Source organism: Phasianus colchicus, chromosome 1 (assembly GCF_987193195.1).
Source record: "Phasianus colchicus chromosome 1, bPhaCol1.hap1.1, whole genome shotgun sequence".
In the NCBI taxonomy this organism is placed as follows: domain Eukaryota; kingdom Metazoa; phylum Chordata; class Aves; order Galliformes; family Phasianidae; genus Phasianus; species Phasianus colchicus.
The window spans coordinates 15,455,002-15,479,748 of NC_143436.1; the positions used below are offsets into that span (position 1 = coordinate 15,455,002).

Genomic DNA, 24,747 nt, shown 5'->3' on the forward strand with positions numbered 1-24,747 from the left:
GTGAGTTGAAACACATTCAACTCACTGATTCTAGATTTGAATTGTCTCCTGGGGTGATGGTGAGGCCCTGGCACAGCCCATAGAGCTGTGGGTGCCCCATCCCTGCAGGTGCTCAGGGCCGGGTTGGATGGGGCTCCAGGCAGCCTGAGCTGGTGGGGGGCAGCCAGCCCACGGCAGGGGTTGGGGGGCTTTAAGGCAACTTTTTTTTTTACAACTGCAAGATGTTTATTAGGTTGTCCCGCACACCTAACACAGAGCAGCTGCTGCCGTAGCTCGCAGGTCTGACTTTTTCAGCCCGTCTTATCTCTAAGCCAAAGTTACAGCAGGACCACCCAGGAGCTCGTTCTCTCCGATCCCCTCGAGCAAACCAGAAGCCGCAGCCACCATCTGCGGCTGCAGGTGTGACTCAGAGAGCCTATGGGTTCTGAACCACGTCTGTTTGCAGCTGGTGACGTTCAGAGAGCAGCTCCCGGGGCTGCATGCCCGCCGGGCGAGCGCTTTGAAATGCAGCCTCCTCCCCGACGGGACAGAGGGGCCGCGGGGCTGGGAGGGCCGCTCCGGGGAGCGCCGGCCCGGGGCAGGGCAAAGCCGGGGGACGGACGGAGGCGTCACCCGGGTCGGCCCGGAGCCGGCGGTCCGTGTTTCCCCATAAATAAACGCTCCCGGCCGTATAAATGCTGCGTGTGGAGGCGGCGGTGGGGCCTCGCCGCTTCAGGACGCGGACAGCGCCGCACCGCGGGGCCGGGCCGCGTGCCGAGCCGTGCCGCCAGGGGGTGCCGGAGCGGGAGCGGGATCCGCTCGCTGTCCGCCACCTCAGGCGGGGCCATGGCAGCGGGCGTGCGGGCGGAGGAGCCGCTGGCGGAGCTCAGCCACTACGTGGTGGCGCGGCCCATCTACAGCGAGGCGGGCTTCCAGGAGGAGAACGAGCGGCTGCCGCCGCCGCCTCCCACGCTCCTCGAGCGGGCGCGGGCGGTCTGCAGGTGGGTGTGGGCGGGCGGCGGCCGCGCTCCTCCGCGGGGCCGGGAGCCGTGGGAGCCTCGGGGCGGGACCGCCAGGAGCGGCGCGGTGCTGCCGGTGTCCGACTGCGCGGCTCCGCTTCTCTTCGCACCGAAGCGCGTGGGCACAGCCGCACGCGGCGCTTCCCCAAAGAGTTTGGGGCACCGACAGGTGCCTCGTCCTGGAAGGAAACACCTCTGGCTCTTAAAGCATGTATAACCCCTTTTTTTTTTTCTTTTTCTTTTTTTCTGTCAGTTTCTCTCAGGGCTTTCTTGGTTGCTTTCTCTCAGTTTTCTGTCACAGCTTCCGTAGCTACTTTCTGTCAGGAGTTTCTCGGTCGTTTTATGTCAAAGATTTATTGGTTGCTTTCGGTCAGAACTTGAGGGCCACAGAAATGATCGCAGGGATGGAAGGTGCACCTCCGTGTGAGGACAGGCAGAGAGCTGGGGCTGCTCAGCCTGGAGAAGAGAAGCTGCGAAGTGACGTGAGAGCGGCCTTTCAGTATCGGAACGGGGGATGTAGGAGAGGAGGGGACAGACTGTGGCGGTAGGACGGGGAAATGGTTTCAAACTAAAAGAGGGGAGATTTAGGTTGGATATAAAAGTTTTTTACAGTGAGTGTTGATGAGGCACTGGAACACGTTGCCCAAAGAGGTAGCAGGTGCCCGGTCACTGGAGATATTCAGTGTCAGGCTCTGGGTTCTGACAGGGCTCTGCGCACCTGATGGAGCTGTAGGTGTCCCTGCTCATTGCACAGGAGTTGGGCCAGGTGACCGTTCAGGATCCCTTGCAGCTCAAACGACCCTATGATTCTGTGAACTTTCTTGGATGCTTCCTGTCGGGGTGTCTTTCTGTCATTCTTCCTTGGTTCCTTTCAGACTGCAGCTCCATGCGGTCTGTGCATGACTTGTTTTCTCACAGCTGTTCAAGAAAAAAGGCCTTCCAGATCACCAAGTCCTTCCTGCCCATCCTGGAGTGGCTTCCCAACTACCGGGTGAAGGAGTGGTTGGTCAGTGACATCATCTCAGGGGTCAGCACTGGCCTCGTTGCCACCTTGCAAGGTACCTCACGCACGGCTCTCTGATGTTATGCAGGTGGAATTACAAATCTGAGACTTGTTATTTAATACTAGATATTAGGTATTATCACTAAATAATTAAAGCTTTTAATTTAGCCCTTTTTTCTCTGCCTGACTAGAAGATCTGAATTTCCTTTGATGTGCTATCGAGATATAATTAACTTCTTTTACCCCAATGTTCTTTTTACTCAAAGAACATTTTTTCAAATATTTAAATGATTTTAATTATGTTGTTATGGACCAGTTAGGTCATGAGCCTGTAGTTCTTCTGCAGCTGCCTATAAAAACCTAATTGTTCCCCCCAAATACTGCAATCTTGACGTGTGCTTTCCTTTAAAATGTTACTCACTGGATTGTTTGGGTGTCTGCAAGAAAACAGCCCTCACTGAGGTATGATTCACATTTAAGAAGTGATAAACTTGATGGATATTTACAGTACATGGTTTACCAGAGAAGCATTCAGGAGATGGACAAGTAGAAAAGTGGCAGAAATAAGCAGTAATTCCTGAAACTATGCTAGTGAAGTCATGCTTAAGGTGGTGCCCTTCTCATAAGCAGGTCTAGCTGTAACCCTGATGTCAGCCAGCACATTCATTTCTTTCACCTCAGAGTTGCTGACAATTCTTCAGGACTGGAGCAAGTGAAGTGAGCTGTGTTGACCTCACATTTTCCCTCAATGGAAATTGGGTGCTTACAGAAGGAGGCAAAGATTGGAGAGACTACACTGGAATGAAGAAAAAGTACTTTGCTTCATTGCCAATTAGATGCAAATATTCCCTACTGCCTCTTTCCTTGGAGCATGCTAGAAAAGCAGACGAGGAGTGGTACAAACTGTGATTTAAAAATATAAATGTTATAATCCTGAAATACCAAATCACCAGATTGAGAAAACTGACCAAAATGGTTGCCAAAAAAGGAGGCTTCTGGGATCCTAAACTGCCAAAAATCCCTAACTTCCAGCAGTTCTAAATGTCACTTGTAGACCTCCCACCAGCCTAGCAGCGCAACCAGGTCTTCAGTCTTTTTGAGCTCTGCCACAGTTCTGTGCTATCAATGCAGAATATTACAGTCTGCAATAGGAGCTAACAAGGACCTGATACTGATAACATCCCTTCCCTTCTTTCCTTCTCTTGCTGTGTTGAAGTTGACAAGTTGCTTGAGTTAACAAAGTGAGAAGATCAGAGGATCAAAACTCTTAAATTTGGGTGATTTATTTTTGGTTATTAAGTTCATGAGCTGATAGCTGACAAAAAGAAAAAGGCCTGATTTTCAGGTGGGTGAATGTCCTGAATCATTATTGGTATAGTACAATAATTCAAAGTGTATGCTTGAAAATTCTGTCTATAAGTTGAACATTTCAGTTTCTCAGTTTTCTCTCAAAGGCAGACTGCTTGAACTTCACATTTGAGCCAATGCTTTATGCCACCTATGCAGATAGAGGCACATCTTTCAGTAACTCATCCAAGTATTAGTGTGGGATATACAGTCATTTACAGTCGCTGGTACTTACGTGCATATCTGCAACTGATTTACAGATAAAAAACATTCTAATTTGTCCCTGGATAAACGGAATAAATCCTCCTGAAAGTCTATTCTAGACAAGATAGTAGTTTGCTGAGTGATTTTAAATGTGATATTTTGTTCATGTATCATTTCAGGTTTGGCATATGCTTTACTGGTGGCAGTTCCTGTTGGATATGGCCTCTATTCTGCCTTTTTCCCCATCCTGACATACTTTTTCCTGGGAACATCAAGACACATTTCAGTTGGTAACCGCATATGTTCAAGTTACAGTAAATTAACTACTACAAGATGTTAATTCTTACTGTGAATATTAGTATTTCATGTAAGAAAGATACTTTCTAAACCATATTGGTTGTGCTGAATATTAATATTGGTGGGCTTGGGGGACTTAAGACTTATTTCTTCTCTGTACAGACAGCTAACTTCAGTCATGTAGACACATGCCTTTTGCTTGCATTTATGCTGAAGTTTAAATCTTGTCTTTGGCTACACTCTATGCCAGAAATTACAGGATAAAGTCTGCCTCATTGGGTAGTAAGAAGAGACATTTAGTCTATCAGCTAAAGCTCAAGATGGCTAAAACAGATCTCTTAGTCTTCTCCACAAGCCTTCCTTGCTACATCCTTTTTGATCACTGTGGACAATATCACCTTCTTGCCTGTCGCGGAGACCCAGAACCTGTGTTTCTACTCCAGCCTCGCTCTAGGTCCTCACATCAAGGCTATGGGTAAACCTCCATTGATTCCTTCTGAATACTTTCTCTAAAATATTTTTTCTCTGTCAGTTCTCCTTTTTAAAATATATGTTACAGCTTAATCACTGAATTGTCTTTTTCTCCCCTCTAACAAATAGAGCCTTACCTCGTTCACATCCACCAATGCTGGATTGTTTTTCTCTCACAAAGCTTTGGCATGATATTATGGTTTCTCACTAACTTTCTTCTCTGTGGAATCAAATACATCTGCACGTTGTCTCTACTTCCTGTCTTCCATGCACCAGATCACCTCTGCTCTCCAGCTCTGAGCTCTTACCTCTACTTATGTTGACATCCCTACTTTCTACGTTTTCCACTCTTTTTTATACTTCCTCCAGTATGCTTACTTGTCAAGTGTACTCTTATTTATCTGTAAAATTAACTTATGCTTCTTTAAGACATTTTATGATGTTTTCTTTTGCTGTATAATTTTAGTAAAAACTACAGCAAATCTGATTGCTTTTAGATTGTGTTTTGCTGACATGATGATCATTTACTATCTCTGTATCTTGCCCAAAGTATAGTTTCAGTCATCTTTAGCCGATGTAATACCAAACTACTGCCAAAAAGGGCAATCTTTTCCCCCAGTGTGTGTTCCTGCCATCACTGTTGTGCTGGATCCCTGACCATGCAGCCATGTGGCTATCTGCACCAGTGCATTCATTCAGCTGAACCTAACTGTGCCTGAAAAAAGAGTGAATCAAAACGTTGTTTTCAGCTGGATAAGTTTCTCTTGTGAGTGGTGCTGGGCCACAGAACTGCTGATGCAGATACAAGGGAGATGGTCACAATATGCCACCCTGTTTTGCCTTGCAATACCCCTAAATTGGCTTAAGCAAAACATGAAACTGAATCTCTGTGTATAACATTTTTATTCAGGATGGAATTGCATCTCTGTGTCGTGTTTGCAGTGCTGTGGATTCTGGCCCTTTCTTCCTCCTCTTCCTCCAATGGAGTAATGTAGCCCAGTTAAAATATTAAATTATATTTCTGATTTAGAATTTTCTTGTCTAGTCTGATAAATGCTTCCTTTTGATGTGTATTAAACTTCAGTATGTTCTGTTTGTCATTACAGGTCCATTCCCTGTAGTCAGTTTGATGGTGGGATCAGTTGTAATGAGCATGGCCCCTGATGACAATTTTCTCATAGTTGACAGTAATGCTACAGGGACTAATGGTACTGAGATACTGATAGACACTGACTCCAGAGATGCCCAGAGAGTGCTGATTGCCAGCACCCTCACATTTCTGGTTGGAATTTTACAGGTAAAATAGTTGTCTTGAGGTCACAAATTGATACAGCTTTAATTTTAATGGGAAAATATACACCACTGAAATACATGCCATGGCAGCAAGTCATTTTCCTATAGTAAAACACATAAATGAAGTCTTCTCAAACTCTGATGAGCTTTTGGGAATTTATTCTTCTTACCCTGGGCAAAGTTGGTGACAATATGATGGGGAGTGCAAACAGCAGAAGAATAGCATTGTGATTGCAGACCAACAGACCTGCATGAAACTAAATGGAGCATCCTTTCACACAGCTCTTCAGGTCTCCTTTCTTTCCCTGGATGGCATGATGTTAAGCTACATTAATCTTCAGTGGGGAAAGATGCCCTTAAGACTGACTCAACAAAAACAGAAGAGCAAAACTTAAGCAATTGCCAAATAATAGTGTACATCTTATTGCTTAGCAAGCTGTTACTCTTCGTGATTTTTCCAGGTGGTATTTGGAGTTCTTCAGATTGGTTTCATTGTGAGGTACCTCGCAGATCCACTAGTTGGGGGATTCACAACTGCAGCTGCTTTTCAAGTGCTCGTATCACAATTGAAAATAGTCTTAAATGTTTCAACTAAAAACTATAATGGTGTCCTTTCCATAATATATGTAAGTATACCCTTCTAATTTGTTTTGGGTTTGTGCCAGAATTTTTGCATAATTATTTCTCTTCTGCTTCTATTTCATACAGGAGTGCTTCTTGTGTCTGTGTAACTGTGGGGCATCCATTTAGTTCTCACTCACTCTCAGGAAGATCTGCAGGTGTTCATTTATAGCTGTGTGGCTCTCAATAGCTGTTTTCTTGCTTTCCCAGACCACAAAAGGCTAATTGTCATGTCGTAGTCTATTTCAGGCAGAGCATTCTTTTTCACATAAAATTTAAAAATAATTATGCAGCAAAACAGTTTTTCTTCTCTGGGTTTTCACTTCTGGAGGCCATTTCCCTCCCAGCCCGTGCCTCTTGTCTTAATGGGAAGCTCCCAATGCTGACTAGTCCCATGCCTCTTAAACCATCCTGGTCAAAGGCATCTTTTTCCATTTCATGTTGTAGCCATATCTGTGACTATCTGCAGACGGATGTGGATTCGCACCCCGCGGCCAGGTACCTGCTGGTTAGCTAAGGTGAGGCTAAAAGTTGCTGTCGCAACTCCATTTGTTAATCTTAGAGGAAATGATCAAATGGAGAAATGTTTTGGCCGTGTTACAGGAATACTGAACTCCTAGAGGTTCTCGTATTACAGAGTCATCTCCTTCCCCAGGGAAATTATTGAGAGTCCTTTCACTGACTTCGCCGTTAAGCTGTTCAGGTGCACGCTATTTTAGATCTTCCATTGCTCTTTGCATTAGAATAACAGATTTCTAAAAGGGACTGCTGTAGAACAGAGAAGTTACTGGCAGATTTTACATTTCTGTTCAGACAAACCAGGCAAGAAAAAAATGTGTTAATATCTATATTAGTAAAAATAGTCTGAATGTGATTACAAATAACAAGGAAAATATTTAGAAAAAAAAATCTGGTGGAGTATTTGGGGAAAAAAAAAAAAAGATTTTGTGGGCCTTTTAACCATTGAAAACTCTTTCCCTCCAGCAATAGAAAATTAGATAAGACACAGTACTACATGCATAATGGTGGACAATTGGTCCAGGAAATTTTTCTCTCTGTTCGTTGTTGGTTTTTGTTTAATGGTTGTTGAAAGGTGGTACGTCTAGTAGAAAGTATTTTTAAAAAATAATTACATGGTTCTTCCAGTTCCTGCAAGCCTGTGTGGAGTGCTGACTTTTTACGCTGAAGCTCGGGGCTTCTGCATTCTAGTAGGTGAGCCAGGTGGTGTCTGCAGATGTGTGCAGAGCAAATAAATTGTGATTTCTGGTCTGCTTAATCAGAGTCTTGTTATGTCAGCTTCAGCAAGTCTCGGACCTGCCTCAGCAGTGGTGTGTAACAAATTGCAACACTGAGCATCTGACATTGGCAGAATTCATAACCTCCAGCTAGGAGCCCCTTGTTTCCCTGTAAAATATGGCAGAGGCAGACATGGTAAGAATGGGATTTGTGGTAAGCACTACAACAGACAAGAAGTGGTTTCAGCCACTCAAAAAAAGACACATCTGATTCATTGCTTCAGGAAGAGTTCTCCTTTAGCTTACAAAACATAGCTAGTTATGCACTTCAGTGTTTTATTTCAAACCAAGGAGTTTTTGTTGTGATGGAAGTGGTACCGCCGCTGCAGTCCTCCCTTTGCCAGGAGGCAAGAAGTCTATTTTGAACCTTTTTTCCACCAGATTGTTCTTCACTGCGCATAGAATAGTCAAATTTTCTTGGAAGCAAATGGCGAGTGAGAATTACCCCCTAGGAGCAGAGAGGAGATAGATGGGAGAACCTCCAATTGGTGTCTTTGCTCTGATCAGCCCTTCCTGTTTTCTCTGTACACTTAGAAGTAATACTTTTTTTGTGTTTGTATAAACACTGTACAGCCATAAATGTCAGCTTCACAGGCTGTTGTTTGCTATAAACAATAGGACCAAGCAAGGACATAGGAAGGGTAGATGAGGGAGCTGCCTGTTGTTCTGCAGCTGCGAGGGCTCCAGCCTGGGGCTGACTTCTGTTGGGAACAGGGTTAACACACCACAAGGTGAGGCTTTGCAACCACTTTGCTCAAACGCAGGACTTGCCACAGCCTGGCAGGATCCACACTGTCGTACTCATTGCCTGGATGTCAGTAATGAAAACTGGGAATTTGTAATGCACACTGTATGTACTGGGCATTTCAGCAATTAGAGCTTTGCTCTCATTTGAATAGAGAAGATCTTTTGCTTTTTGGAAAGGGAAGAAGTTACAGATCTTCCTATCTTTCCTCTAAGGTAGAAGTAAAACTCAGGTAGGGTTCAGCTTTTGCTATTAAGTCTTAGTTTTCTAAAAAACAGGAAGCAGAAGCCCAATGTGGTCAATTATTTCGGTTACATCTTTTCTGTTAATACGCCACAGCATCCAGCCACCAATTGTGTAGCAGTTTGATGGTTCATCAGACAAAGTCATCCTCAAGTTCCTCCAGGCTTGAGCAAAGGAGCAGGCAACTCTTGGCCTCCTCCAAAACCCCATCTTCCTGGGTTGCCTTGTGAGTATTTGTGTGTTTTCACGTATTTCAAGTGCACGTGTTGTAATTTTTATTTTTCAGACTCTCATTGAAACGTTTGAAAACATTGGTACCACCAACATTGCAGACCTTATTGCTGGACTCCTCACCATTTTTGTCTGCATGGTAGTTAAAGAAATAAATGACCGATTCAAACACAAGATTCCCATACCGATACCAATAGAAGTCATTGTGGTAAGCAAAGGAGCACTAAAAAAAACAACTGACAATAGCTGAAATAGGTGGGATTGGCTACAGAAGAACAAGACCTTTTTTTAAGTATTAAAACTTGTTTCATTTGATTACAGACAATAGTAGCCACTGGCATTTCATATGCTGCCGACTTGGAAAAAAAATATAATGCAGGCATTGTTAAGAGCATTCCAAGAGGGTGAGTGCCTTTGTTTTCTGGGACATAGGTATTATTTTAATTGGCTAAAAATGACAGTGATAAGATAGAAGATATAAAAGAGATACTGAAAGCCGTAATCTGAATTTGGAACTCAGATTCCTAGAGCAGCTTCTGGAGATGTCCTGAGTTTTAATTCTGGCTCTGTCATTTATGTCACCTAATTATGCTTCCTACTTTTTCTTCCTCTGTAAAATAGGCTTAGAAATGTTCATCTGATTCATGAGGTTCATCTAAGAATTAGTTGTTTTGTGTTTCTGAAGTGAATATAGGTGTATAGAAAACAGAACAAATAATTTAAAGGATTTTAAATAATGAAATTCTATTTCTCCGTAGATTAAATTGCTATAAACCTGAGTTACTCCACTGTAGTTCATATTCATGCTGTTATCCCAATCAGTATTGTCACTTACATAGTCATAGGAGCAAGTATACTGAGGATTACACTGGTAGAGACTTACACTTGAAAGATTCAGAGCATTTCACAGTAGTAACCTTCACATTCCATTTGGCATTTGGGCCTTGATTAATTAAAATTTGTGGAAACGCAGTAGGGGATTAAATGTTTTTGAGGTCTTCCGCTGAAGTATGTTAACAACAATATGAAGTGTCATTAACATATTTATGTAATTCATCACATTATTCAATATTTCCTTTATTCCATTCTTCAAAAATGTACTTTTTCATTTTGCTATCATGTTCTCATGCTGAGAACAATGGGAGCTCTGTTGCTGAGAAAAAGAATCAGGATTTTGGCTATGATGAACTAGATAAGCGTGTTCTGTATGTCAGTGGGCTGTTTCCACCTTTTTATTAACTTGAAACACTACACTTCATATTATAAGCAACCTGCATGCCTCTACCTCAGACTTTTCTAAGAACATAATTAGATCAAAGTTGATAATACTAACATGTTTTCTAAATGCTAGATTTTTGCCTCCTGAAGCTCCAGATGTCAGCATGTTTTCCCAGATGATAGCAGCCTCGTTTTCTATTGCTATTGTTGCTTATGCTATTGCGGTTTCTGTGGGGAAAGTATATGCAACCAAGTATGACTATGCCATTAATGGAAACCAGGTATGTATAACCAAACTGGTTTGTGAATGTGGGCGATGCAAGTTCTGTTTCACAGCAACTTAAGTATCAAAGAAGTACAAGTATTTTTCCAAGAAAAGTTGTAGTCTGATGGGAGAAATTCTTCAATAGCTGAAAAAAAAACCAACCCCAAAACTATGAATTTTTCAGATGCAAAAGGCTAAGCTTAGCTGTGAATGATGGACAAATAGTTTACCTGAACTGGATAAGTTAAAATAGCATCATAAAAGCAGGTAGTAAAATCATATTGAAGGACAGTCCAGTACTACTGTGTGCCAGTGTTTATTTTGTCTCAATGGATTCAAAGATTGTTAAGATCTGCAAGTGGTGGGAACTGTATTTCTAGCATTTTCATGGAGAACACAGCTGTTACACAGGAGTAGGTATGCATCATCTCAGTCTGTTCTATCAAAGAACGTGACTTTATAATCCTGCTCTTGTAATTAGAGCTTACGGAAAGCTTCATTTTGGAGAAAAATAGGGAGAGAGTCAAAATCAAATCTTAAATCATATTTTTAAACATTTGTTGTGAGTGGAAGGCTCCTGCGATTCTCTCAGCTTGGTGGAAACAGCATTTCTGTCAATTATATGGGATTGCAGGCAGCTCCCAAGTGCCTCATTTCCCAGCAGAGGAATGGCCCAGATCCCAGGACATAAAGCTCCCAGGGTCCTTGTCACTTGAGCAGAACAACCAGCATCGGTAGGTGCCAGCATCTGTGACCCTGGGGCAAACTTATGAGAACGCTGCCTGGGACTCAGCATGAGTTCTTGGGATGTTCAGAAGGAAAAACTTCTGGCTCAACTAGAAGTTTTCAGTGAAACTGTGTTGTGGATTTTTTCTATTTTTTTTTAAGCTCCTGATTAGTTCCACTAATAATACAGTGCTTTGTGTTAATTAAAGGCTTGTCTAAACTCAGACTGTTGCACTGATTAAAATCACTTGTTTAGAATATGATGCTTCAGAGTTAAATTTATACTCGTCCTTTTTGTTGATGTGATTATGCGAAAGTAGTTGTTAGCAATGTTAATTTTGATAGCATTGTTGGAAATAAGCTGTAAAAGCCTTTATTCTAAGCTATGCCCATATGAAGGAGAGTGTACTGACGTCGTTGTGTTGGTTTCTAAACACATATGGTTACACTGGCACAAGAGAAATTTGTGTCAGTATTTAACAGCAGACACTAATCTAGACTCTTCTCAATATTTCAGTGCTACCCGCTTTATAAACTATTGCAAAAACTATTGTCATTCTCCATTTCAAAAGCAGCTTCAGGAATCTTTATTTACAGTATCATCTAATTACATTTCAGGAGTTCATTGCCTTTGGGATCAGCAACATTTTTTCTGGTGCCTTTTCTTGTTTTGTTGCAACTACTGCTCTTTCACGGACTGCAGTCCAAGAAAGTACTGGTGGAAAGACTCAGGTAATGACCTCTTCTTACTAGTACTGTGCCCAGGTGAGTTTGATATTGTATGGGGATGAAAATAATCCTAAAATGGTTGCATCGCTGGCACGTAAAATGTCACAGGTATCTCAGCTAGCAGATCATGCTCTGGTCCTGCATCATTTCTGGTAGCTCTGCCAGAAGAGGGCAATCAAGTTTTACATAGGAAGATTTACATTAGGGGTCCAAAATCCTTCAAGCGTAATGCCCCAGAATTTCATTACCAGTTAAGGCACTGAGTTTGTCCCATGTGGAATTCAGCATGAGGGAGGAAGTCCTCTCCCAGATGCCTGTGAAACACTTAAGCCCCTGTATGTTTGCCTGAGCAGCCCTGCTGTAGCTGCCCACATGCCATCTTTCTTACATTCTGCGTGCTCCTCCTCTGTTTGACAGTACCCTCACACTTACTTAGCAATGGAGAAGTGCAGGGTATCCAGCAGCCCCCCTTCCAGCTGACACGCAGACTCTGCTCCTTTAATCTCTCTGTGCAACTCAACCCCCTCAAGAGCTACTGCCTTGTGTGCAGCTGTTTGCACTACCTGCTTAATTGAATTCCCTCTGTGTTAGCTGAACTGTGTAATGATTGCCCATGTACGCCTAAACACAGTAGTATTTTGGCAGGTCTCCTTGTTCCTAAAGAAATGTAATGTCCAACTACTTGTGTACCCTAGGAACAAGTACTTTGTAATCCTGGAAACATAAAATACGATCTTAATGTGCTCATCTCCTATAAACACTCTGTCCTCCACAGGTTGCTGGTATAATCTCAGCTGGAATTGTTTTGATTGCCATTGTTGCCCTGGGGAAATTGCTGGAGCCCTTACAAAAGGTACTGTATTTGTTCTCTGCAGCACAGCCACCAGCGCTGATCCGATCCGAACGCTCAGCTTCAGTGGACAGGATAACAGCCCTGTTAGATGTTGTGGTGATTGATTACAGAGGAGGTTCAGGTTTGCAGTGCATAATGATGAACACTTTGCAAACAGAAAACTGAAAGGAGATTAAAATATCTTAATAAACATCTTTGCTTCTGAATAACACATTTTCACCATTTTTCTTTGCAGTCTGTGCTGGCAGCTGTAGTCATAGCTAACTTGAAAGGGATGTTCATGCAAGTGTTTGATGTTCCCCGTCTGTGGAAACAGAATAAAGTAGATGCTGTAAGTCAGCTATTTTTTTCTTTTCCCCCTAATGTTCTTATATCTTTTCTTTTACCTTTTAGTGCCATCTAAGGTTCTCCCAACTACTACATCAATAGAATTTTGTAGCGTTAGCATCAGAAAACTTTAGATTTGCTAATGCAAACCAGTACTGTGTGTATCCTTAAAACATATGTGCCAGGAGATCAGGTGAAAATTCCCCATTTTAGAGTTTTACACATTTTTATCTTTATCCTTTTTATTTCCTATACCTCACAGTAAGGAAGCCTGTGCCCTGATGAGTCCTTCATAGCGATTACCATAGTTTACACAAGCAATCTGGTGTTGAGATGACTTGAAAATCAGAATAAAAATGGTTTGTGGCCTCCTTTACCATTCTGCTCTGATTCTCTATACAGTTTAAATGGGCCAGAAAAGATGACATTTTTTCATTCATACATGTATGTTTAATTTGTTACCATATTAGTATCCCATTTGCCTGGATAATCTCAGATAGTCCTTACAAAGTATGTTTTTTTGCTGTAGCAAGAAAATCCAACCTAGAATTCAAGCTAGAAAGTGGATTCATTTGGTGTACTAAGAGATATATGAACAGAGTCTTCTTACAAACCTTACCTCAGGGTACATGCTGACATCTTCCACTGGGATTTCTGTGGAACAGCCCCTCAGTGTGGATCCTAAGGAAGGAGAATGTTGCATGAAAAGTATTTTATGTATTCAGTCCCTACTACAATCAGATTTTACAGTAGGGTGTCTTTGGGCAGTACCTGCTTTAGGTACATCTGAATTTATTTGGTCAGTTATTTAATAGTCCTCTTAGTAAGTAAAAGATCCCACTGACTTGAGTAAGAAGTGTGTGCACTCAGCGTTGGGTGGGATTAGGTCCACTGCTTGTTCTGCCTGAGCAGTGATGCAGGGAGTAACTGAGGAGTGCACTTCAACTGTTCTGCCTGAATATTCACTGGAGACTTTAGAGAATGCCATCAACCTGCTAGCATGAAATACCTCTCTTTGAAACAGTTCTGATTCCTGGACTTCACTGAGGAGCCCCCTTCCCTCTCCATACATCTAATCTCTGATTTTTAAAAGTGAGATTAATAACAACAGCTGCCATCAGAAAGAAGAAAATGCAGTGGTTAATGGTATCCCCTTTAATTTCACTGAGTTAACTAGATACTTGAAAAATATCTGTATGTTAAAAGTAATTTCCTAAAAGCTAACCACGTCTAATAACATAGTGATGAAAATAAGTATCTTGGAGGAAGATGAAGACTTTTCTAAGCAAGTCAGCTAATTGCCAACATGCTATGATGATTTTCAAGGTTAAATTTTTCTGCTACTCTTACTGTCTGGTGTAGTGAATCTTTAAAGCAACCAGGAATACTATGTTATAATTAAGAGACTTTATTATTTCCTCTCCAGATGATCTGGGTTTTTACATGTATAGCATCCATCATTCTGGGTCTTGATTTGGGATTACTTGCTGGCCTTTTGTTTGGATTGCTGACAGTTGTGCTGAGAGTTCAGTTGTAAGTAACACAAGATCAGAAATAATTGTTAGTGTTATACCATGAAAAAGAAAGACTGTGCTGTGTGAAAAGGAAAGGGATTTGTGGCAGAAAACATTCTTGGGCTTACCAAAATTTTCAAGTGGAAATCTTCAGAACAAAACAATATTTGTGTGCTATCATTTAAAAATTACTCTGTGTTTGTGGTTGCTCTAAGAACATGGTAGTGGAATGATGAAAAATGTTGGCTTTGCAGAATCTCATTTGGCCATCTTGTTACATTTTCTTGATATTTGTTTTTTTTTTTTTCTGAAAATACCACCTATCTGCTTTCCTTCAGCCTGGAGTTCAGAGTATGATTGACAGCAATACCAAATTGTAGTTGCTCTGTCAGCAACTGCATAAAAGTAGAGGCTTCCAAAAGTGGCTACAGAGTGGTAGGTTATAAAATCTACTAAACTTAAACTACAATTTTTAAAAAATGTAGGTGGAGGCTGCAAACTGTTTTAGTTTGCAAATCCAAAGAAAAAGCACTGGACAAGCTTTAAGTAATCTGAAAATGACGTAAATATGTTGTTTCCATTGATTCAAAGTGTAAAAAGTAATTCATGTTTTCAGTCTTTTTTTTTTTTCTTCATTCAAACCAAAATAAGGTGTTTTTAATACATCTTCCTAGTTTGGGAAGCAATTGAAACAAACTGTTCATCCAGATCTATATAAAAATGTCTGAGATGAAAGTACCTTGTCTTTAGAAATAACATTTCCTTATAAATCAGAAAAGTATAGTGATACAAAACCAAGATACAAGACTTTCCAAAGGAAGCTATTATTTTGGTAGAAGAAAGTAGAACACAAGCATCTGTGACAGTTTGAGAAGCAGTCACTTCAGTTCGTTGAATGTCTAAGCATGATGTTTACTTTCACCATCTTTTTGTTTCTGTTAGTCCTTCATGGGGTGGTTTTGGAAACATTCCTGGCACGGACATCTACAAGAAGGTCAAGGACTACAAAAATGTAAGTGATTGCTGAGTTGCTTCCTTTCAATCTACAAGTGTAGTACAGAGTTGTGCCTTGCCAGTTATTGACAAGTTGAATTTGAAAGTGGAGTGCTTGACGATAATAATTTTTAGCATTACATTCTTCATCCTGATCAAGATGGTTGGTCCATCTTGCGTGCAGGGCTATAAGAATCTAAAAATGGAATCAGCAAAGGTATCCCAGTTTTGTGTGTGTGAATTACCTATGTAGGTAATTGTTGAAACAGTTGAACTGCTTCTTAGCAGCCACAATGTAGTTTTCGCTGCTTGACCTTGCATTCTTTGGCAATAGGCTGTAGAACCAGAGGGTGTGAAGATCCTCAAGTTTTCAAGTCCAATTTTTTATGCTAACATCGATGGACTGAAAAGCAGCCTCAAATCCACAGTAAGTGATATGTGATGGTTTTGGATGCTACCTAACTGCTTTGGGTTTTCCTTAGAATTATATCTAGGTGAAATCAAATCATTTTGATGTTTTGATCCTTCTTCTGTAGGTGGGATTTGATGCAGTCAGGGTATACAATAAGAGACTCAAAGCACTGAGGAAGATACAAAAACTGATCAAGAAAGGGAAATTAAAAGCTACTAAGGTAAAATTATTTTTTTCCTCCTACTCTTTTGCAAGGGATTACTTCTGGAGCTTATTACTTTAGAGCTCCTCTGTACTCATCTTTAAAATAGAAATGTAGAGTAGGACTGATCGCTATAGTAGGAAGACTAGGACCTGCAGGGCATCTAGCAGAGCACTACACATACTGCCAAAGACCACAAGATGGAGGCAGCTGTGAGAGTCATAGTGTTAACAGCTGTGGAAGTGACAGATTCCCTGATCTTACCTCCACCCCTCACCACCTCAGATTGTCTCTGTGCAGTAAAAGCACTGGCACTTTCGTATGTACATGGTGTTATTATCTACTTCTTGTGCACAGATAAGCTATACCAGCTGACTTGTAGACATAATCTTCTAGCTCCTCCTCTGAATATACATTGCTGTAGGTAAATGCTTGCAGGAGTGAACAGGTACAGGTAACCTTTTAAATCTCCAGAGGTAAAAGTTCAGAATGAGTATTCTGCTGCCAGTGCTCTCCGTTCACAATGCAATATTTCTGTATGCATTCCACTTCATGATGGAAGTTAAATGCTCAGTTATGTGACATCCCAACTTTTGGCCAAGTCATTTTGCCATGTTAGTGTATGTGGTAATTCTAATTCAAAGTTGGATTCAAATTCAGTATGGCAGTCTTTAAATATTTCATAAAAATAGAACTTTTGAGGAAGGAAGTAGCTCCAAGATTTTTTATTATTATTATTGATAGTGACATTTTGTAGGAACATGCTCTGTTAACACAGTAAAAATGAGGAAAGGAAATACACTGCACAGAGAAAAAGGTAGTTCATTCAGTCTATCTTGTTTTTAAATTCTTGGATACAATATTGGCCTCATTCATTCCTGAAGCAGAAGTTATCACAGGGAAGTATTTCCTGTAAGCTCAAACCTTTTTCTATGATTAAATTATATATTTCACATATTATCTGCACATTAGAATGGCATCATCAGTGAGCCTGGCATTAGTAATGAAGCTTTTGAGACTGATGAGGAACCTGAAGACAACGAAGATCTTCAAGTTCCCACCAAAGAAGTAGAGATCCAAGTAGACTGGAATTCAGAGCTGCCAGTCAAAGTAAACATCCCCAAGGTGCCCATCCACAGCCTCATTCTTGATTTTGGAGCAGTAACCTTCTTGGATATTGTAGCTGTGAGATCAATAAAAACGGTAAGGGCATTATTTCTGATGTTCTATGGAAATTAATCTAGCCAGCAGTATGTAATTCAAAAGTTGTTAGATTACATTGAGTTTTTAGAAGGCTGTTGTTGAAAAATATCTTTAAAACTAGGAACAGGTAGAATATTGGTATGTGCATATTTCAGGTGAAAATAAAACAAAAAATCTGGAGGTAGCATAGTCAAGTACTCTAAAATGTGTATTGTAAAATATGGTACCCTTGTATATGCATACATTATGCATTATGACATTTTAGTTATATATTTTCTTTCCACATGCCTTCTGCTTTAATCTGGGCACAGAATGATACTCACTCAACACAAAGGTAGTAAATATTTTATCTTACCATCTTATCATTTTCAGTTTTTAGCCACAAGATTTATTTCTGCCATACTACTTAAACTATAAAAGAAGGAATCATGATTTATTTTTTTTATATATTTTCTGCAGCTTAATATCGGAGTGCTTCATCAACATTAGTTTATCTTCACACATTAGACTGAGGTCATAAAGTAATAATGTTCCTAGTTTAGGGAGAGGAAAATGAGCTGAAGAGATAAGTCACAAGCCTGTAGGACCAGACTGTTTAGTCTTTTATTATACTTTCTGTGTTCACATTACCGATTTCACCAACTTCACGTTGTAAATGAGGCTGCTTATCCTGTCTGTAAAACAAATCTGAGATTCTACATTATCAATAAGCAGAAATTGTCGCAAACAGCAGTCACCTCTGAAAATGCTTTTTGTAGAGACTCACCAGCCATCAGGGAGCCAGGAGCAGCATTCAGTCATAGCATTTTAACCAACTGAAATTCAGGAATGTGGCGTGACTTGGTTCAGCCCTAGTTTTTGCTTCAGTTCCAGCTTCAGAGACAAATGAGATTATGGGTTCCACAGATGCACCTCCTTCCATATGCGGCCATTTCATCCAAGAATACGTCCATCTGGTGCATTATGTGAGGGAAAACCTCTGCAAGAAAAAAACTGCATGTGCCAATGAGAGACTGTATCATATCACTCAAAGCAAATGAAGCTTTCTCAGGCCTACAGGGCCTCACTTGAAGAGACATGATTTTTCATATTATGAAAACAGAAACCGAACTTTAATAATAAACAGCAATGCATCATGTGTAAAATGAATGGTTTTACTGACATAGCCAAAGATTGGCCATGTCAGCAAACATGTACTTAACTAATAGGTCTTTAAAGTATCATGAAGTTTAGCAATTCCTTTTCACTATGAATAAACAAAACATGAAATTTTGAATGAAGGCACTAAGAAAGAAATGAAAAGCATATGTGCACAAATGTTTATCTATATATTACATATATCAACATATATACACATCTATGTACTTTGTCCTTACAGACTTTATTTATTCATGTCTTTGTTGCAAACTTTTTTTAGATTATTAGAGAGTTTGAGAGAATTGATGTGAGAGTATACTTCGCTTCATATCAAGGTAAACTTTCAAATATATCTACTATCACTTGTGCAAAGAATAAAATATGGATGACAAGGGATCTCTTTATGGAACTGTGGAAGCAGCTTTTTTTCTAGTAAAAAATGTGAATTATTACACTGACAACCATGGTGGGCTGTTCTGGGATGCAAAGAATGACGGGATTTAAAGAAAATGTAGAAATTCAAATCTAAGTAATAAAAAAGTAAAAAACATGGCTGTTATTTATTTGGCTGCATATTTGATTTCCGATAGCTGCAGCCATGTATTTTGATATTTATTTATTTAATTATTTCAAATTGTATTAACCTGAGATTTTTTTTTTTATTTTTATTTTTTTAATTCAGACAACCTTATATCTCAATTGGAACGGAGTGCCTTCTTTGATGACATTGTCAGAAAAGACATGTTTTTCCTGACTGTCCATGATGCTGTGCTGTACATCCGGAATCAAATGGCATACAGTGACAACCAGGATCCCATATTTGAGAAGGTAAGGATATCTAGTAGTACATTTCACTTCCTTCCATCATCTAGCATTCATCCTTGCAATTTCTCTTACAGCATGCCACATGTGAAAACTAGACATAGAACTGTAGTAAAAAAAAAAAAAAAAAAAAAAAAAAAAGTAAGAATCTAATAACTTGGACAGCTTCTGTAGTACATGAATACTTTGCTGTTCAAAGTGTGGGTCTCTCAGCCCCAGGATCTTGTTAGTGAAATGAACAGGAGAAGCAGGATGTAAGGAGAACTCTTCATCCTAAAACTTCTTTTCTAGCTTCTGCCATATGGCAGCATAAGAATTTCCTCAGCTGGAGGTTGCCTTTGCACCATTGCTTTTAATTGTAGCAGATAGAGTTTTCTTTGATGTGTTGGTTATTGTCCTTTTGGAACCTATTTACGCACTTTGGCATATTATCCTGGGAGATGAGTCCTGTAATTTTAAATGTGTTATGTGACATACATTTCCTTGTTTATTTTAATTGGATCTCTGTATTGTTAACTGGAATTAATAATCATTCCCCATTCTCTTTCCCAGCACTATTAATAATTTTGTATAACTCCTTCATAAAAGTTGGAGTCCCATTCTACTTTGTGTGAGTGTATGCAGTTCTTCCAGGATAGTGATCATTCCTACTGCCCTTCTCTGTGCACGCTGTAGTTGTATTCTGGTTTTCAAGACAACCAGAACATTCTGTGATGTTTAAAGATGTGGGCTTACATTATGAAAACAGCCCGATGGTGTTTTTGTTTCTTTGCACCACAATTCCTTCCCTAACAACCTCTATCGTAGTGTTATGAATAAATGGTTTCTAACATCAACATTAGGGATAAATAACTAGGAAAAGATCCTTATTTTTTGTTGCTAATTTTTGCTTACTATCCGGGATCTAGACGTTTTTACTGTAGCATAGTAGAGATTAACATTTTGTCAGAGCTATACAGCAATTAGAGATAGATTTTGCTTTTATTATTTTTACAAAGTTGTAACTAGTCATATGAGAGAGACATTACCATAAGCTTTCCAATATACACATTTCTTTCAGCTTTGTCAAAGAACAGTGAACAACAGACTTGTAAGACTGTTGCTGTTGAAGTTATATAGAGATAATTCAGAATAATAAATCAACTTCAGTTATACAGAAAACATGTAACTCATCATGTTTTCTTCTTTCTACCAAGATTTCACTCATGCAAGAATCTAAAGAACCTATAGAATTCACAGAAACAATCCGGCCTGCTGATGAGCTTGATGTTCAGGAAGAGGTATGGACTTTAGATCTGAATGTATCTGTTATCTATAGAATACTGCTGGTTTTATTCCTTTATAGCACTGAGCCATGCTGTTAGGCCTGTAGAACCAAACCCTCAATGCTTTCCTTCTTCATAAATAAATACCCACCCTGGCCACCTGGATGTCAATGCGTAGTGGAGGAATTCAGGTTCTTGTTTTTTTTTTCTTTTTTTTGAAATGTAGTAGATTATAGTTTACAATAGTGTACAGCACCTCCCGATCTCTGTCACTTTAGGACTACTTCTAGGACTGCGTAGGACTTACAAAGGCTTCAGGCATCCAAGCCCAAAATAACAGGCAGCCTCCCCCATTCATATCTTCTTGAACACAATGGGCATCATCTTGCATAAATTAAGCATTTTACAGGAAGCTGTAGTTGCATAGGACCAGATGCCTTCAAACCTGCAGCTTCTTGAATTGACTGATGCAGACACAAGTCAAAGGGCAGTTGCTTCAGAACAGGCCTTTCACAGTTACCCTCAGTGAGGCTACGTTGAACAATAGTCCCCGTGCAGTTAACATACACAAACTTTTTATTTTTCAAATAAATGTGCAAGCTCAGAACTAACTGTTTCTCTCCACCCTCTCAATGTTTCACTAGGCTATGCGCAGACTTGCATCATGAAGATGGACTGCTGGTACTGTCTTACTCACTGCAATATTTATGCACCAGTACTATATAAGCATTTTCTGCAATGAAACCAATCTCGGCTCTTGAAGAAAACAATGATTCTTTGTCTGAATGATACAGATCTCTAGAATTCTCCAAATTTTAGCTAATACTATCTCTGAAGTATTCTGGACCTCGATTCAGCAAGCACTTTCCAGTATGATACGTTGGAAAAAAAAAAAATCAGAAGACTGTTATGAAATGTATTCAGTTCTGGGGCTAGTCAGGCAGAAGATGCATTACGTTATGTCAGTGTGTACAGGAAGAAAAGCTGCTTTGTGCTCTACCCTCAGAAGTTGAAGAGACCAAAATCTTTGGATCACAGGCCTCTTCTAATCTATTTGCACAATGCCTAGTGAGAGGGTGAGAGTTCTAGCTGGCCAAGGTTTGGCAATTCTAGAACATTTGTGTGATCATCTTGAAAAACATACCTGGATTGTTCTTTCCAGGCAGTTCCTTAAATTGCTACAGGTTGATGGATAGCTGAAATGGGTGACAGGTGAAACAGCCACATGAACAGGAAACTGCACTGAACCACACAAAAAAACTTTGAATACAGTAACCTTCGTTAGCAGATATGTTTGGATATGGGTTCATTAGCTCTGTATTAAGCCCATTGTAGCAAACCATGCACTACTATTAATGATTTTCCCTAAAATGAAGTATATAGAAGATGATGATTTTGGCTATATATCTTTCATCAAGAGGTAGATTGGGACCCACACTGAATCAATGAAAACCTTAGTTCTCAAGTACTTAATGGGTTACTTAATGGATGCTACTGAATGCAAGTAAGAGAGTCAAAATGTCACCTAGTATAAAGGTTTTTAACTATGAAATATAGAAGTTTAAGTAGTTTAATGAATGATTTTATTTTTATATAGCATATTTTTTCTTTTAATATTCTACATCAAACTGCTGCTGTTCTTTTGCAGGACATGTATAGACCATTTGACAGTCCATAATGCACAAGTGCAATAATTTACAGAAGATAAGGGAGTTGAACTTTAATCCTTATTTTAAAACTATATAAAATAGACATGCAGTAATCAGTGATCTTAATTTCATGAAGAAACATTTGTTTGATGGAAAACAGACTGCTACCTTAATATTTTAGCACTATCTTATTTTTTAATGGAAAAACAAATAAAAAAAAAGCAATAAATCTTTGCACGATGAGGGAATATATAGTAGCAGAAGTATAAGAAGTGTCCATGTATAATGTCCCCTCAGTATTTAAGCTTCCCAGTTGTTGGCATTTATGTTGATATTTGGTATTTGTTAAGTCTCCTTTTTTGATAATATCAGAGAATTTTTCCAATATCATACTGCACTGAGAAAATTTTTGCTGCAAGTAAGGTTAGTGGAAAATCTCAGGTGAAAAGCTAAGCACTAAGTACATTATTCTGCCCTACAGACCTGAGTGAACTCCATTAAGATCTTTTTTTTAAAAAAAACTATAAATTTCAATCAGTTGGACAGGATCCTCACATAGTGGATAGAGGCATCAAACTGACATCTTTACTCCTTAATAAATGCAAAAAACTTCAGTTCTAATGATAATCAGTGTCGTTTTTCATTCCAAATGCAATGGTGGGTTGAACCTCAAAGGTGCTGCTGCTACAGACCAAGCCAGTGAAAATATGACTTTTTATTTACTGTTAGGCAAATGCCCTTTGTGTGCCAGACTGGCATCTCCATGAGCTGAAACTAGGCACGTGCTTAGGAGCCAAGCCAGACTGACCTGCACCTCCTGAGATGGAAGTTTTGCTTTGTATTTACATTAATGCTGAGGCTCAGGCTGAGACTTGACAGTGTGTGCTCTTACACTACTCATCTTCAGTCTCACCCCTCCCTTGGCAGTGTAACTCAGGAGCTTGGCTCTTCTGCAGCATCTCTGACAAAGCTTCTGTGTCAGGCCATGACCCCAGTCTGTATTAACCTGAATATAAAGCACTACTGCCGGTGTGTGCAGCGGGACAAGGCCAGTAGCATTTCTCAGAGGCTGTATTGCTTTTCTTTAGCCCTGCAGAGAAGGATCTGGGGGTCCTGGTGGATGAAAAGCTTAACATGAGCTAGCAGTGTGTTCTTGCAGTTGAGGAGGCAAATGGTATCCTGGGCTCCATCAGAAGAGGGGTGGTCAGCAGGGACAGGGAGGCGATTGTCCCTCTCTACTCTGCTCTTGTGAGGCCCCATCTGGAGTACTGTGAACAGGTCTGGGGCCTCCAATACAAGAAAGAAGGGCTGTTGGAGAGGGTCCAGAGGAGGGCCACAAAGATGATCAGAGGGCTGGAGCACCTCCCGTATAAAGGTGGGCTGAGGAAGCTGGGCTTGTCAGCCTGGAGAAAAGAAGGCTGTGGGGTGACCTTACTGCAGTCTTTCAGTATCTAAAGAGAGCCTACAAACAGGAGGGGAATCAACTCTTTGAAAGGGTTCGTAACTGCAGGATGAGGGGACATGGTTTTAAGTTGAGGGAGGGGAGATTTAGGTTGGACATCAGGGGGAAATTCTTTACAGAGAGAGTGGTGAGGTGCTGGAACAGGCTGCCCAGAGAGGTTGTGGATGTCCCGTCCCTGGAGGTGTTCGAGGCCAGATTGGATGGGGCCCTGGGCAGCCTGGTCTAGTATGAAATGGGAGGTTGGCAGCCCAGCATGCGAGGGGTTGGAGATTCATGATCCTTCCAACCCAAGCCATTCTGTGATTCTATTGTACACTCATTCCTGGACTGTGTATTTCTTCAAGGTATTGTAGCGTTCTCAGTTTAACTGGTACAAAGTATTTGACTTGTCCTGAACATCAGTGTTCCACACAAGGCCTGCATTTACACAAAGCACTAAGACACGTGCACAGGGCATTCAGACACCTCTGTCAGAGGAACAGGAACTGTGTGCTTCCTCGTGCTGCCTGCGTGCATCCATCAGATGAAGGATACCCAAACAATTAAAGCTGAAATACTATGCAACTTTGTACTAATTCAAACCCTAAGTAATGCAACTAGACATGCTGTTGTTGTTTTTTTTCCCAGTAGAATGATGAGGTGATGTTTTTGTATGCATTTTGAGTGTTACTGTAGCCTTTGCGTATCAGGCTACTAAATTTGGAGATACACTTTATTACCGTTTTACAAAGCTGCGTATTGAAGGCAGTTGTATCCACTGACTAGAAAATTAAGTTGTGCATACTGAAAAAACACTACATGCATCTGCATTTTTTTACTCTTTGTGAAATCGTTACCACGTGGAAATAATAAGGTGCACTGTGCAGGGATGAGTGTCACTCCTCGAGTCTGCCTCGCAGCAAACAAAGGGAAAAACCACACATCCCGTTCCCTTCAACGTTTGGATTTTAGACAAGCAACAACACGCTCAAAGCGCAGCTCAGTGCCGGTAAACGTGTCTGCAGGGACGCAGCACCCCCGCGCCGAGCACCGCCCAGAGCAGGGCTTATGGACATCTCCAGGGAGGAGACCCGCACCTCACGGAAGCGCTTCCCGCCGAGGCGGTGCGGGCGGCAGGCCGGCAGGCCGAGCACCACCCGCTCCCAGAGCCGCCGCCGCCGCCGCCATATTGGGCGACCCCGCTCTCACCGCTCTCAGCAGCGCGCATGCGCGGGGCGGGCGG

The 24,747-nt window shown here is 40.8% G+C and overlaps 1 protein-coding gene and 1 long non-coding RNA gene across 4 annotated transcripts; one reads left to right on the top strand and one right to left on the bottom strand.

Moving 5' to 3' along the window:
* The first annotated feature begins 729 nt into the window (after positions 1-729).
* Positions 730-24,508, top strand: SLC26A4 (solute carrier family 26 member 4). 3 transcript variants are annotated; one of them, XM_031599394.2, is made up of 20 exons: positions 730-980; positions 1,917-2,056; positions 3,732-3,842; positions 5,427-5,617; positions 6,075-6,239; positions 8,804-8,956; positions 9,070-9,152; positions 10,100-10,247; positions 11,576-11,689; positions 12,462-12,539; positions 12,775-12,870; positions 14,293-14,399; positions 15,323-15,392; positions 15,708-15,800; positions 15,910-16,005; positions 16,960-17,190; positions 18,608-18,662; positions 19,010-19,155; positions 20,346-20,429; positions 21,059-24,508. In XM_031599394.2, the coding sequence occupies exons 1-20, from the start codon at positions 826-828 to the stop codon at positions 21,080-21,082; spliced, it is 2,340 nt and encodes a 779-aa protein (XP_031455254.1). In that variant the 5' UTR covers positions 730-825; the 3' UTR covers positions 21,083-24,508. The 3 variants fall into 3 exon arrangements, with proteins under 3 accessions (XP_031455254.1, XP_089992212.1, XP_089992220.1); XM_090136086.1 differs by having other exon boundaries at positions 20,346-24,508; XM_090136094.1 differs by lacking the exons at positions 730-980; positions 1,917-2,056; positions 3,732-3,842 and adding an exon at positions 4,117-4,324 and having other exon boundaries at positions 20,346-24,508.
* On the bottom strand, positions 12,762-18,511 carry LOC149919407 (uncharacterized). The gene is made up of 3 exons (XR_016464459.1): positions 17,957-18,511; positions 13,486-13,547; positions 12,762-12,843 (listed from the first exon to the last, which is right to left on the bottom strand). It is a non-coding gene; the product is annotated as an uncharacterized LOC149919407 (long non-coding RNA).
* Positions 24,509-24,747: the final 239 nt, after the last annotated feature.